At 43.1% G+C, this 13,508-nt stretch overlaps 1 protein-coding gene across 5 annotated transcripts in view; it reads left to right on the top strand.

Annotated features, from left to right (window-relative positions):
* The window catches only part of HS1BP3 (HCLS1 binding protein 3), a 57,466-nt gene extending 45,485 nt beyond the window's left edge, over window positions 1–11,981 (top strand). For 3 of the 5 annotated variants that reach the window (XM_063150902.1, XM_063150901.1, XM_063150904.1), the window contains exons 5-7: window positions 312–463; window positions 956–1,091; window positions 10,233–11,981. In XM_063150902.1, the coding sequence (XP_063006972.1) occupies window positions 312–463; window positions 956–1,091; window positions 10,233–10,461 (517 nt within the window). In that variant the 3' untranslated portion in view covers window positions 10,462–11,981. Of the gene's footprint in view, window positions 1–311; window positions 464–955; window positions 1,125–6,795; window positions 7,099–10,232 lie in introns of those variants that run through there. The other 2 variants (XM_063150905.1, XM_063150903.1) reach the window with 2 other exon arrangements.
* Window positions 11,982–13,508: the final 1,527 nt, after the last annotated feature.

Here is a 13,508-nt window from a genome sequence, read left to right as displayed (position 1 = left end):
GGAGGAGTAAAACTGCTTAAATGTTTCTGAGTAGTAGTTTGCACAGTGCAGCATTGTTAGCTCTGTCTTTCCCATTCCCATTGGACTCCTTGACATATATTAAGAATACACAACATGGGTCCAGCTAGAAAATGCCTGTCCTTCCAGGTCAGTATCCCATTCCTGCCAGCAATTAACAGATGCCTCTGCACCTTTGTCTAAACCTTTCCTAGTCTCCCACCATTTATTTTCAGCTTATGAGACTTTCTAGCCATAAATCTTGCTTGTTAAAGGAAGAGTTGCAGCTAACTTTCTTTTCTCTTGTGTTTCAGAACTAAAAAAGCAAAGAAGACAGCTGCTCCTCCAGCCAAGGAAGAGAAGCCCAAATTAACCATTTTTGAAGAGGAGGTGGATCCAAATGAAGGACTCTTTGGCCCAGAAAAAGATTTTTCATCAATCAGTCCCAGAAGAAATATTAAAGAGAGTAAGTGTTCTATATTTGTACATTCACAGATTGTTTTATCTAAAGCATGTGTATAACTGAGCCTTTAAATTACTGTGATGCATAGTATACAGGCTAAATAATGTCTTGGAAATATCAAGGCAAATCTTCAGCTGAGCAGAATCATCTAGAATCATTCAGAAAGAACAAATGAAACCTGTAGCTCTCATAGCTGTTCTCTGTAAACATTTTGAACTGGGATATCAAGGTCTGTGGGAGCTGGCTGTCCCATTCATGCCACACTAACAGGAGTAATGTGACCTACTTTTGAGTGCAAGGAAAAAGCAGATTTACCAAGTCCTTAGAGTGCAGAGTATCACTGCACTTCATGGACTGGAAGTCTTTGGCAAAAAAGAATTGTCTGCATGATCTGTTTTTTCAACCCACCTAGCCAGATTTACTAGTTAGTGTTAGTGCAGGCCTTGTGCTACATAGCATGGTTTAAATACAGCAGCTTCTGATTCCCCTTTCTAGGTCTGAAGTTATTTGAAGACCCAGACCTCGGTGGGGTGGTGAGACTGGGTGACTCACTCCTGCTGCCAGCTGCCTGTGAGCACAGCGAGGATGTGCTGAGCAGGGAGCCTGAGGAGGACACTGAGGAGCTGCTGAGGTACTCATCTCAAATCTGCCATGTGGGATGAAGGTGGTCTGATCTATTCTCCTCTATTTAGGTCTTGAAAGAGATGAATCTGGGGACAAAGCTTAAATACCCAGAATGCAAACTGTGAATCAATACTTGTATTAACAAGTAAAATGTATTGAGTGTCATGGAGCTTGGACATCAAACACATTGCAAAGGAAATTAGGAAGACCCTTTGAGAAAGGTGGGGTGCAAGGAGTTGTTATGTGACTCCAAAGGAAGAGCCTTGAAGGCCCAGTGTGTGCTATCTGGTTCTTGTTTTCTGCTTTCTGCATTACACTTCTGCTTTCTGCAAATGATCCACAGAGAACCTGACCTCCACTGTGAAAAGTGGGCAACAAAGCCCAGAGATAAAGAGTATTTCAGCTTCAGGGCCCTGAAATCAGGGGCTCTTGCAACAGGAGGAATGATTTTCATGCTGATGGCTCACAGACTTCTGGGCATGTTTCCAGGAGGGATCCTGTGCATACCTGCACAGCTGTAAAGGACCCTTTGTCACCCTGTGTTTCATTTTTAATCTAGTGGGAAGGAGGGCTGGAGCTCAGTTGCAGAAGGCTATAATATATTGCTTCTCCCTTTGTACTGCAGCACTGGAACACATCAGCACACCATGCATTTATCCCTGACACTTCCCTCACAGGCTGGTTCACCTGTGCTGATAATCCTCCAGAGATGGAGCAGGGAACCAGGGCTTGGAGAGACACAGGGAATCTGTGCTGCAGTAATGAGTCAAATTCCTTCCTTCTGGGTCTCCAGCTGGCATCTGAATGATGAGGCCAGCCTGCTTCCAGTGCTAATTTGTGTCAACCAGCTCCTGTTAGGATGTATGATTTCCACAGCAGGTACTAAACCCAGGAGAGACACTCTGTGTGTGGTTTCAAAGCTTTCCTGAAGCAGGTAATTCTGCAGCTGTTGCTTTCCACACATGGAAGTGTGCTGGCTATCTCAGCAGTAATAACTGATTGACTTTAAACAAAGGTTAAATTGGGCTGGGTGCCATCTTGCATTAGACCCTGACAGCCCACCTGATGTTTATAGAAGCTGATGGGGCAGGACATGATTTCATGCTGTGGTATACTGAGAGCAAACACACGTGTGCTTGCAATATTTTCTTGTCTGCTAGTGATCTCAGCATACAGCACTTCATCCAGAGTGTTCATATGACTACAGGAGAAGGGCCTGTTCCACTGCAGTCCTTGAATTTTTATGTACAAGAGAGAACTTCTCCATCTGTTGTGTTAGTATCTTTTGGATTATATATGTTCAGAGAGAGGTCTCTGAAGTCTGCTCTGAGACCAATAGACCATGCTTTCAGATCAGTTTGGGATCATCAGCAACAGCAGCACACCCAGATGGTTATGGGAACCCATGGGAAAAGATGTAATTTCTTTTAAATTCCAGTAGTTTTTGTTTATTCCTGATTTGTCTCAGTGCTTCCAATAGTTGATAAGTCATCAAGGTCCAGCTGGAATTGAATACATGCAATGAAGCAGAAAACCATGCAAATGGTCCAATGGGAAAGTTGCTATGGGAATCCAGAGGCAACTCCTGGCTGTGCAAGAGGTTTTGGCAGATAGGTCAGGATCTGTAGACCTGTTCAGTTGCCTAACACTGAAATTCCCCTGGTAAACCCAGTTCATGGCATTACCTGCACATCATAGAGGGCTGGTGAACCCAGTGCAGGGCAGTTGAGGGTAAAGGAGAAGCTGCTGTCCAAGAGGAGAGGAGGAGTGGCAGTACTGTTTTATAGTGCAACACTTCACCTCCCCCTGTGCAAATTCACTGCAGTCACCTGAAATCCAGTGGTAGGGCAAAATGCACTTTGTTTTCTGTTCAGCTGGGAGCCTCAGCAGAACAGTCAGGTCTCAGAAATGTAGAGGCAGCATTTGAATCCTCTCCCACCTTCCCTTCCCACCCAACTGGTGTTGAATGTTCTTGCAGGGCAGTAGCACAGGCTCTTTTCCAGGCAGTGACCCTTTGTAGTGACAAAATGTTTAGTATAAGCTGCACTCTGCAATCTCCCTGCATGGGAACTTGAGCTTAAATTGAGGCCTAAGAATAAGTCTTGCCTTTGCTATGTATGTGTTGACAATTATTCTCCTTTCCCAAAAAGGACTGACGAAATCTCTCTGCAGCCCTCAGATCAAAGTAGGGCCTGTGACAACCCATGCCTTTAGCAGGCTAGAGCTGGATATGCCACTAGAAATGGAAATGGAAACTCTTGGTCTCTTGGACATAATCGGTTCTGTCATACAAATGTGGACATGATTGGTTCTATCATACCAAAAGTTTATGTGGACACATTTTGTTGAGATCTAGGACTGTCCTGAGCCATGATGCACCAGCAGGTCTGTGGTAGGTCCAGAAAGCTGGACATGTTCACTGCACTCCAGTGGAGTAGCTGAATAATGCAGATGTGGGAGCTCTCCACTGGTGCAGTGAACATTCACATGTACCTCAGGGTCTGCTCTCATGTGTGTGGTAGATCTGAGAAGTGTCTGACTCACTCTGAATCATGGGCAGAGTTAGAAGAGAGCTGCCTAAGGAGAGAAGGGCAGAACCTTCTTCCAGAGGGGGATGGCAAGAAGATAATATCCAGAGCAGAACAGAGGAGCAACCAAATCCTTTGTGATCTTTATGGTACCTGAGTGGTTTGAGCAGCAGTAGCCCAGAGCAGTGTCAGCACAGCAGTGAATCCCCAGCAGTTGCTGTAACTCATGAGGCAGAGGCTGTTAAGGAGACAAATGAGTCTGCAAAATGTGCGTGGGCTGGGTTTGTCACAACATGAGGGAGAAGAGAATCTGATAAACATTCTCACTGCAAACTGAAGACTGTGCTCTCGGTGGATACTTGCTCATATGCAGTGAGAATTACTGTTTTAAATAGAATCACCAACTTGACATTAACAAGTGCTGAGCATTGAGAAGAACCAATTTTGCATTCTAAGTGCAGTGGGAGATTTCATGGGCTTTATCCCTTGGGACTCTACAAAGCAGATCCCTGAAGAGGCCACAGTTTGCTCTCCTGAAATCCAGGGTTTGCTGAGCATCCACTTCACTGCCATGAGAGATTCAAACTCCACCATTTCATGGTCTCTGCAGCCCAGCTGCCCTGGAGTTTTACATTCCCCACCAGCCCCTCCTCATTGGTGAGAATGAGGTCCAGCCTAGCACCTCTCCTTGTTGGCTCCTTTGGTACTTGGAGAAGGAAATTGGCCTCAATTCATTTGAGGGACCTCCTGAAATGCTTAAGCCCTGCTGGCTGTCCTTCCAACAGATAATGGGGTGGTTGATGTTCTCCATGAGGACCAAGGTTTGTGAATGTGAAGCTGCTCCTGTCTGTAGAGTACCTTATCCCCTCACTTTTCCTGGTCTGGTGGCCTGTAGCACACCCCCACAATAATGTCACCTGTCCCTGCTTTTCCTTTGGTCCTGACCCCGGAGTTCTTGGGTGGCTCCTCAGCTGAGGCTCATGGCTGAGCTCTGTGCACTCCATGGTCATTGGCATAGAGGGTGACAGTCCCTCCTCATGTCCCCTGAAGAGCCTGTATCCTTCCATCCCAACACTCCAGTCCCAGGACCTGTCCCACCATGTCTCCATGATGCCAGTGAGGTCCCTGGACCATGATGCCAGTGAGGTCACAGCCCTGCAGGCATGAACTCTTCTGCCTCATTAATCTCAATCATGCCTGCCTGCTGTGATGGATCAGGTTTTTGTGGAAAACCAATGCTGGAATTGATCCTGTGAATGTTGCAGCAGCTCTGTGTGCCTGCAGAATTACATAAATTACCACACATCCTAGCCTGAAATAATTATCACAGCTGTCTGAGCAGCCTTTCAGGAGAGATTTAATTAGCTTCACCTTTGATAATGAATAGGAAGCTGAGATGGAAGGAAGCAGCTGTGAGCACATTTGTCTTTTTCCAGTGTTGAAAAAAAGTGTCAGCAGCAGGATCCCAGTTCTCCTGCCCTGTGATGGCAGATCTGGTGTGTTCCTTCTTAGGATTGCACTGATGATAACCCTTCCAGGAGCATTACACTTTTTCAGGCTGAGGCTGTTTGTGACACTGCACCCCAGACATTGTTCAGCCCATTGAGCTTCTTGAGCAGGTTCATCAGCTTCAGGTTTGCCAAGGAACTGTTGCCACCCTTGAAGCAGAAAATGTTTGTGTGTTCTTTCAGCAGGCATTAGCAGATGCTGAATTCAGAGAGTAACACATCTTCAACCCATCCAGGAGTCATGTGGAGCAGCATTTCCAGCTTCAATGCTCACTGTCCTGAGAGTATGAGAACAACACTATAGCTGGGAAAAGAGCTTTGAGAAACTCCAGAGGGTTTATATGTAGATCCTTTGGGGAGAGGATTATTTGGGCTATGTACAGGTGGAAGAGAAGATTGCAACAACTGAGTCAGAAATTTTCTGTCCACTCCAGGGCAGTTTCTCTTGACTGCTCTAGGGCAATTTCTCTTGCTTGCTATGACAGAACTGTGGGGAAAGGTCTTTGATTTGGCTGCAGTAGGTTACAGAAAAACAAAATTTTCTGTGATGTTTTTCAAGAATTTATTTCACTCCTGTGATGTATCAGGATGCTACTTACAACCATTAGAAAAGCTATAAAGTAAACTTGCCAACAAAACAAACAGTTTTTTGCTAGACCAGAAATACTAATCCTTGCTCCACCCCTTGGAACATGTGTGGGTTGAGACCCACCAGATTTCAACCATCGTGCCCCAGGTTGTTTGCATTTTGTCAGACATCATCAGCTCAAGGGGCAAAAGTTGCCTGCTCTCCCCTGCCCCAGCTGTGCTTTTGGCTGGTGATTGGGGAACTTTCTAGAGAGGCAGGAGAGAAAGGGTTTTAACTTTTTCAGACTGGAAAAATTGAGTTTTCTCATTTCCAAGGTGAGTGATGTAACCAGCAGGCTGATTTCCTCAGAGGGCTTCTTGTGGGACTTACCTGCACTAATGAGCCTGTTCTCTGGCACTCAGCCAGGCAGCACCCCAGGCTGCCTGCATCCATCCTCATCCTCTTGGACTCTGCAGCTGCAGGACAAGGGCACTGTGTGCAGCTGCTCCAGGGAATGGTCACTGTCCCACTCCAGCTTCAGTTGTGCCAGAGAGGTTTTTGGAGGAGGGCTGATCTCTCCCAGCCCAAAGCCATGCCAGTGGTTCTTGTAGCATTTAAACAATACAGACTGTTACATTCCAGTGTCCAGACATATTTCCTGGCCCTGGTTAAAATATCATTGTGAATTTACCTGTAATGGATTGCAGGGGAAAGCTGAAGCAGGAGGAGAGAGATCTTCACGGCCCCCAGTGCTTGGCATTCCTGGGATTAGCTCCAGCCTGCGTCTTTCCCTGGGCCTTGCTGGACATCACACTGTCTCTCCTGACCATAGCAGATGTGATGGGCAACAGATACTTTGAAGTCTCCTATTTTTGGGCACAAGTCTTTTCCCATGTTGTAGATGTGATGTTACAGCACTCCCCAAGGCTTCACCAAGGTACCTCTTGTACTTGGAATTAACACCAGACAAAATAAAGAACATAAGATAGCAAAAGATGAAAGTCTGTTCTGCAAGAACTGCAGCTAGTTACACAACTGAGCTTCAAGCATGAGCATTTTGGATTCTTAGCAAATTATGGGGATCTTTGTCTCTTGCTTTCATTACAGATTCTCCTCATTAAAGCATTCCCAGCAAGCAGAGGTCACTGTCCCCATCTGCATGTTGTACATGCAGACAGTCATTCCTGTCCCAAAGATCTGGTCCAGAGAGAAGGAACGAAGTCCAGAGAAATGGCATCTAAAATGTTGATCTTCTTGTGACAGCTGCATCTGTCTCCAAGTCAGAACTCATTTACTCTCTGGAAGTCCACATGCCAGCAGTCATGAAGGCTTTGTGACAGCCTTTCTTCAGTAAGGGCTTTGATTGCTTTCTTTTGGAATTCTGATAGAATTTCCACCAATACATTCGGTGAATCAGCACAACAATATGGCAAGAATTTTAAATAATGTGGTGCTGCTTTTCTTTTACAGAAATAGAAAGAGACTAATTAAAGAATGATTAATTACATGGACTCTCTGTCTGATTGTCTATAAAAAGATGGGGTGGGAAGGTTCTTCCTTTAATCTTGTTTCAGAATAATTGCTTGATTTTTTCTTCCTCCTCCTGGCCTGGAGTTAAATATGGTGGTAGTTATGCACTGTAACAATTCATTTGCTTTCAAGAAATAGAAGTCCTTGTTTCTATCTCTGCCTGAGGCATTTTGCATTTTACCTCTTTAGTTTTGCAAAGACAGTTGTGTCTCACATGATCAAACAGCAGTGGATCAAAGAGCTTGCCTAGCACTGCAGTGCTGAAAAGCAGGTTTTGAGACAAAGACCACATATTATCTGCTGTGTTCTCTCTAAGAGACTTCTGTCTAACCAAGGTCTTGAAAAAATCTAGGACAGAAAAAGGAAATTACATCATCAGCTTCCAGACTTTCTTCTGCAGAATCTTTGGCTTAAAAGCAGAACACCAAACCCCCACCCCCTAAAGACCCCCACAACCTACTGGACTGGATCTTTTGGGGGTATTTTTTTGGCTGTGCTGAGTGGTTTTGTTGCTGTGATTAGCACAGAAACTGGAGTAGAGAATTCAGGAAGTTGTATCATCATACCAGGTTAGTGAGCTGGATTTACTGCTGCCCTTTCTGGGTAGTGCACCTAGTTCAAAATCCTGCTTCCTCCATATGGTCTCTATGTATTGTGTATTGTTCCTCTGCTTATTATGTTTTCTGTTATTTAAGAACAAAACTTTATGACATGGACACTGATTCATTCACCATTTGTTTATGCCAAGAAGGGAGCCTTCAGAAATACCAGCCTTAACAAGTTTTGTTTATTACACAGCACAGAGAACAAGAACATGTCTTGGCAATGTGATCACAGGTGTGATACCTCTTGGATATCAGTTTGCAACAAACACAAAGGCCTGGGCTTAAATTAAATTCATTTCTTTGTAGATGAGGAATTCAGAAATACATTGAGTGTGTTTTGTAAGTTAAGTAGGATATGTCACCCACAAAGAATGATGGAAAATAAAAAAACATCAAAAGTCCTATCTAAATAAAAGAGAATATAATCTCCAGAGTTACTCAGAGGATGAAGTTTGAGGTGCTGCTTGCTGTAATACCAGAGGTAGAGTTCAAGGTGCAGAACTCTGGGGCAGTGAATGGCTCTGTGCATCAGCAGATCTGTTCAGGTGCTCCCTACTTTTAGATAGCAATGTTCATGCTATTGATTTTACAAGAGCAGACTTGGTTAAAAGGTTAAAAGGAAACTTAAAAGGATTCTTTTAAGTTTCCCTTTGGGAGTCACAAGAAGATCTGTCTGACTTGAGGAATGGTTTTACCTTAAAGAGTTCTGACTGTCTCTACACCAGAAAATTTAGGCTAATCCTGATTAACTTCATGGCTGGTTCATGGTGGGTGTAGTTTGTCTCAGCCTGGGCAGTAGTGTTGTAAGTTCCTCTCAGGTTTTAATGAGGGTGAGCAGGAAAGAGAAACCCTTGAAATCATGCAGTTTATCTTATTAATAGTGGGATCCTTAGCTTGAGGGGGCTGTAGCTCTTGAAATACCTATGGTCTTAACATTCAAACAGTTTCACTGGGGATGGAGGAGTAAAGTGTCTCAGAGATGTTGGTTCTTTGATCATGCTCCTGGTTGTCCCAGACAGTTGCCTCATCAGTTGCTTCCCAAATTATGGAAAATCTGAGCTTTACTTTTAACTGTCTGCAGAAAGCCCCACCAGTTGTACTGCTGTGTGTTCAGGCATTTACAGCACCTCTCCTGAGGCAACTGGTGAACAAAGAGAGGAAGGGAGGAATCACTCTCCCATTTAGGAAACAGAAATTATCCCAGGGGTTTCACAGGCATCTGGGTAACCCCTCAAGATGCCTCTTTGCCCGGCTGTGAAGAAGTTATACACTGGATATTAGGACAGGTTTTTTACCCAGAGGGTGCCTGGGCACTGGAGCAGCTCCCACTGCTCCAGGGCAGTGGTCACAGCACCAGCCTGACAGAGCTCAAGGAGCATTTGGACAACTCTCTCAGGCACATGGTGTGACCCTTGGGATGTCCTGTGCAGGTCCAGGAGCTGGATTTGATGATCCTGATGGGTCCCTTCCAGATAAGGATATCCAATGGTCCCATGATTCTAACTACAAAAGGCAAATGAGAGGAAGAACCAAAAAATACATGACTTGAAATGATTTATTCATGCTCCAGGGACTGCCTACCTAAAGGTAATGGAGAAGAAGAAACTAAAAAGCATCTTCCTTAGACTCTAGTACCATATCGTGTTCCAGTGAGTGGAGCTGCTGAAGAGAATCCTTCTTTTTCTTTACTCCATATTTTGACTTTCCAAAGGCACACAGTTCTTGGAGTCACCAGATAATCTATGATAAGGGCTCTCTTGAAATCTTTTAGCAGCTCATGTGGGAACAGAGTTGAGCATGCACAGTCTGCTGCATATCTGATAAGGTCAAACAATGCAGGTAGAAAATACCCTGAACTGTTTGAGGTGTTCTGGGTTATTTCAGTAGGAATCAGCAGCAAATTATCATCAGAAAGAGTTGTTGTAAGTGGTCATAGATTGCAAAACTTCTTCAGTGTCCCAGAACTAAATATGAACATGGAATTTTAAAATCCATTAGGGTTTACAGTTTCTCATGATTGAGCATGGGGATGCTCAATCTCAGTTTTGGGTGATGGGGATGAAGAGGAAACAGAGTTGAATGTGGATAATTTTACTTTCCCATGAAAATTTATGGGGAAGCAAAGCCTCCTGTCACAAATACATTTTTTTTTCCCAAACTAAAATAGTTTGGTGGTTTTAGTAATCGCTAATTGCCTTTAATTTAGACATTTGAAAACATGCTGTAAAATTAACTTGTATAACCACGTTATAAAAATGATGGTTCTTATGGAAACTTCTGTGGAGAGAGAAATTTATCAGAATAGATCCTTTCCTGCAGAAAGTTTTATTTTGAAAGATTGCATTTTCTTACAGAACAAAAAGCAGTTCAGAAATTCCCAGGATGTTACTGATTTTTTTTTCATTGCAGAGTGGAAGATGATTTTGAGAAACTCTTAGAGGTTACCTCCAAACCAAAACCTAAGGTCCCACCAAAGCCACCTCTGCCTCAGAAGCCTGAAGTTGCCCCCAGGAGCACTTACTCACCTTCACTGGCAAAGCAAAAGGAAAACAGGATTCAGACAATGAATGAAGTGGACATTCTCCAGTATATCCAGGAAAATGAATCGATCAACAACCAGGATACCAGTCTTTTTTGAACATATGTATTTTAAAATATCCTGATGGCTTCTTGGCCCCTCCTCCCAGTGAGCTCCAGTGACAGCAGCAAGAACTGCCCAGGTGTTTCTGCTGTCACAGGGCTCGTTTGTGTACCAGGACACAGAGAGCAGCAGGTTTGAGCAGCAGAACCTCCCTGTGAGGTTTGCAGAACACTGCAGCTGTGATCTAATGTTGCCTTAGATTTTCAGGGTTTCACAGGGAATGTGAACAAGGATGCAGCACTACAGATTGTCTACTGCTATTTTAGTATCAACATTGTACAGTTTTGGCCAGTTGATTGAAAATGGGTGAGGTTGTTGTACACATGGCAACTGTGAGTAATGTCCAACAAATTGTCTGAGGCATGGTAGGATGCTGTTCCTGTCATTTTTAGATAGTGTTTTTCAGCTCAGTGGAAAGGCCATTTCCCTTTTATCCAGTGTGGTTTTGTAGCAGCCTCTTCCTCCCTGTCTGGTATTTTGGTAATTTTTAACAGGAACTGCTAAATGTAGTTAACAGTTCCTCTGTCTTCCCATGGAACATTGAAATCCCAGCTAACCCTGACAATCTGCTGCCTTAATTGCTGCACAAATGCCAACTTGTAAGAGAACTTTAGGCCTGCAAAGACCATGCTATGCATCTCTGATTCCCAGGGAGAATAGCAGATGACTGGAGGTGGCTAAGAACACTCTCCAGACATAGATGGAGGCTGCAGTGCCCAGGAGGTTTGGATGCTGTAGGACTCCTGTGAACTCCAGATTCACAAGGGCTGATTTTTTCCAGCCAAGTCTTCCTGGATTTCCACTGTAGTTAGTGGAAAGAGAGAGGGGCTTCTCCAGGAGGTCATTCAGTGCAGGTGTGTTAATGGAGAAAATCTGAATTGCTCTCTGGAGTCACTCTTTCTCTCCTATTCCTTCACTTCTCCCAGAATTTTTAAGAACCAGCCATGGTGATTAATTCCACTAAGCTGAATTTGTGTGATAAGATGGTGGTCTGTTCTGTACCATGTGTTGGTTGAAGCAAGGGAAGACAAACTTGGCATTATCTAGAGGGAAAAAAATAGGAAGAAAATATACTGGAGAAATTTTAATATGCAAGAGAAGAAAAACATTGTAGAGTAGGTATCCAAGACTTTCCCCCTTCTTGTCAAACTCAGGCACTCTGGTTGAAGATACTAAATTTACACCTAATGTGGGTTTATACCTGCTGTCATGCAGTTTCCTGAACTCATTCCATGTGTGGTCTAGCTAGAGATGAAGACAAGCTCCCCAGAGGGAAAATATTAATATATTTAAGCCATAACATCATCTCAATATTTGCCTTTCTAATATAGAACAAAATAAATAGAAAACATTATCTATTTTTTAATAATGAAATTATTTCTATCAGCATTTCCTTTTTAAGCCAGTGGGAAATATTATAAAGGTATTTTGCTTTGATGGGACAGATAAAATATAGCCATTGGTTCTCCTCTGTGTATGGTATGTTTTACTATAATAAAACATTTTGCTAACCTGCAGGTGTTACTGTTGTTGCTGTTGTTCTCTGGGTTGTACAGTAGCAGCAAAGAATCGATTCCATTTAGCTCAGGAGTGCTGTGTGGTGTTAAACTGTAAATAACTATGAAACTGAAAATATAGCTGTGCTCATATTTCCTTGAGAGCAGCTAAAGGCAGAACTAAAGGTATTACCTGGTCCTGTCTGTCCCCCCAGTGTCCTGGTGCAATTAGGAATAAAAAAGGTGAATAAAAGCAGCCAGGAGAAAATAAATACCTTGCCCAAGAACAGGCAGGGAATAGCAGGCAGGAAAAATTAATTCAGGGCAGCCTTGCTGTTGCACTCCCTGCTGTCATGAACAACCACTATATTTAACTGAGGGCTCAGGGAGCGTCATCTCCATTTTACTCAGCCCTGTTTGGGAACTCTGCCTGCATTTCTGTATTTTTGGGCCACAGCCCACCCATCTCATAGCCTGAACACTGCTAAAACTTCCCAACTGCAGGCCATGGATTTAATGATCAGTACAGTGAGTGCAGTTCTTCACCCTCCTTAAATAGCCAAGGAATATTTTCCCCCCCAGCTCTCCCTAAAATTGTAAAATTACCTAAGCACAGGGAAGGAAGAGCTGTTAATTGTTTCCTGTGCTAGATTTTTAAGCTTATTTTGAGGTCAGTATTTTACTTCAGAAAAAAAAAATCTAGCATTCCTGTCAAGAAACTAATATAAAAGGATTCTTCATAAACCCTGGTGTTATGCTTTTGTTTTACAATGCAAATGCCTAGCTGCAGTCATATTTTTGGGCACTGAGGTGAGTTACAGTCATTGAATACATTATATATAATGAATCATTATTATACAAGAGAAGAATGACAGACAAAGGTAGCTGTGAAAAATTGAACATACTATTAGAAATGACATAGGGAAACTATACAACATACTTTGCATCCTGCCAGAAGAGAACTTTAATTTTTTTCTCTCTTTAATATTTTACTTCTAGTAGCAGCTATTTGATTAGCCTGCTCTTAACAACTCTTGAAATTCAATTATGGACTCTAATGTAGTTCTTGGCTGACAGTCATCAACTTCCAACATCAGTAATAGAGTTCATCAAAAGATTTGACAAGAGTTATATTTAAATCCTTAAAAAAGATGGGGAGGTTAGTTAGAGCTCATAATAGATACCTCTATTGCCTTATAAGCAGCTTCCTGTTTTTGCATAACATTCTGCTTGCTCTGTGGTACAGCACTAATTGACAACTAACACTGTATACTTCATTATTTGGGTCACAGTTAAACAAATTATTTCCCCAAGCTGAGTATTTCACAGATGAGTTGTGGGTCATCTGCTCAGGTCTGTTCAGTTGCTGAATTTTTAGGAAAGCTAATTCCCATGTAGCACTTAAGGCCTAGTTCTGTCAGTGACAATTTGGGTTGAGTTGTAAAACAAAATATTAATTGAAACTGATATTTCTGCTAATTTTTGCCCAGATGTTAGCTTCTGCAAAGAAGCTGAGCTGGGTACAGCAGAATACACAAGTTAACCTCT

The sequence above is a fragment of the Melospiza melodia genome, chromosome 3 (genome assembly GCF_035770615.1).
Source record: "Melospiza melodia melodia isolate bMelMel2 chromosome 3, bMelMel2.pri, whole genome shotgun sequence".
In the NCBI taxonomy this organism is placed as follows: domain Eukaryota; kingdom Metazoa; phylum Chordata; class Aves; order Passeriformes; family Passerellidae; genus Melospiza; species Melospiza melodia.
Note: the sequence above shows the minus strand (reverse complement) of the source record. Positions and strands in the feature narration are given on the sequence as shown.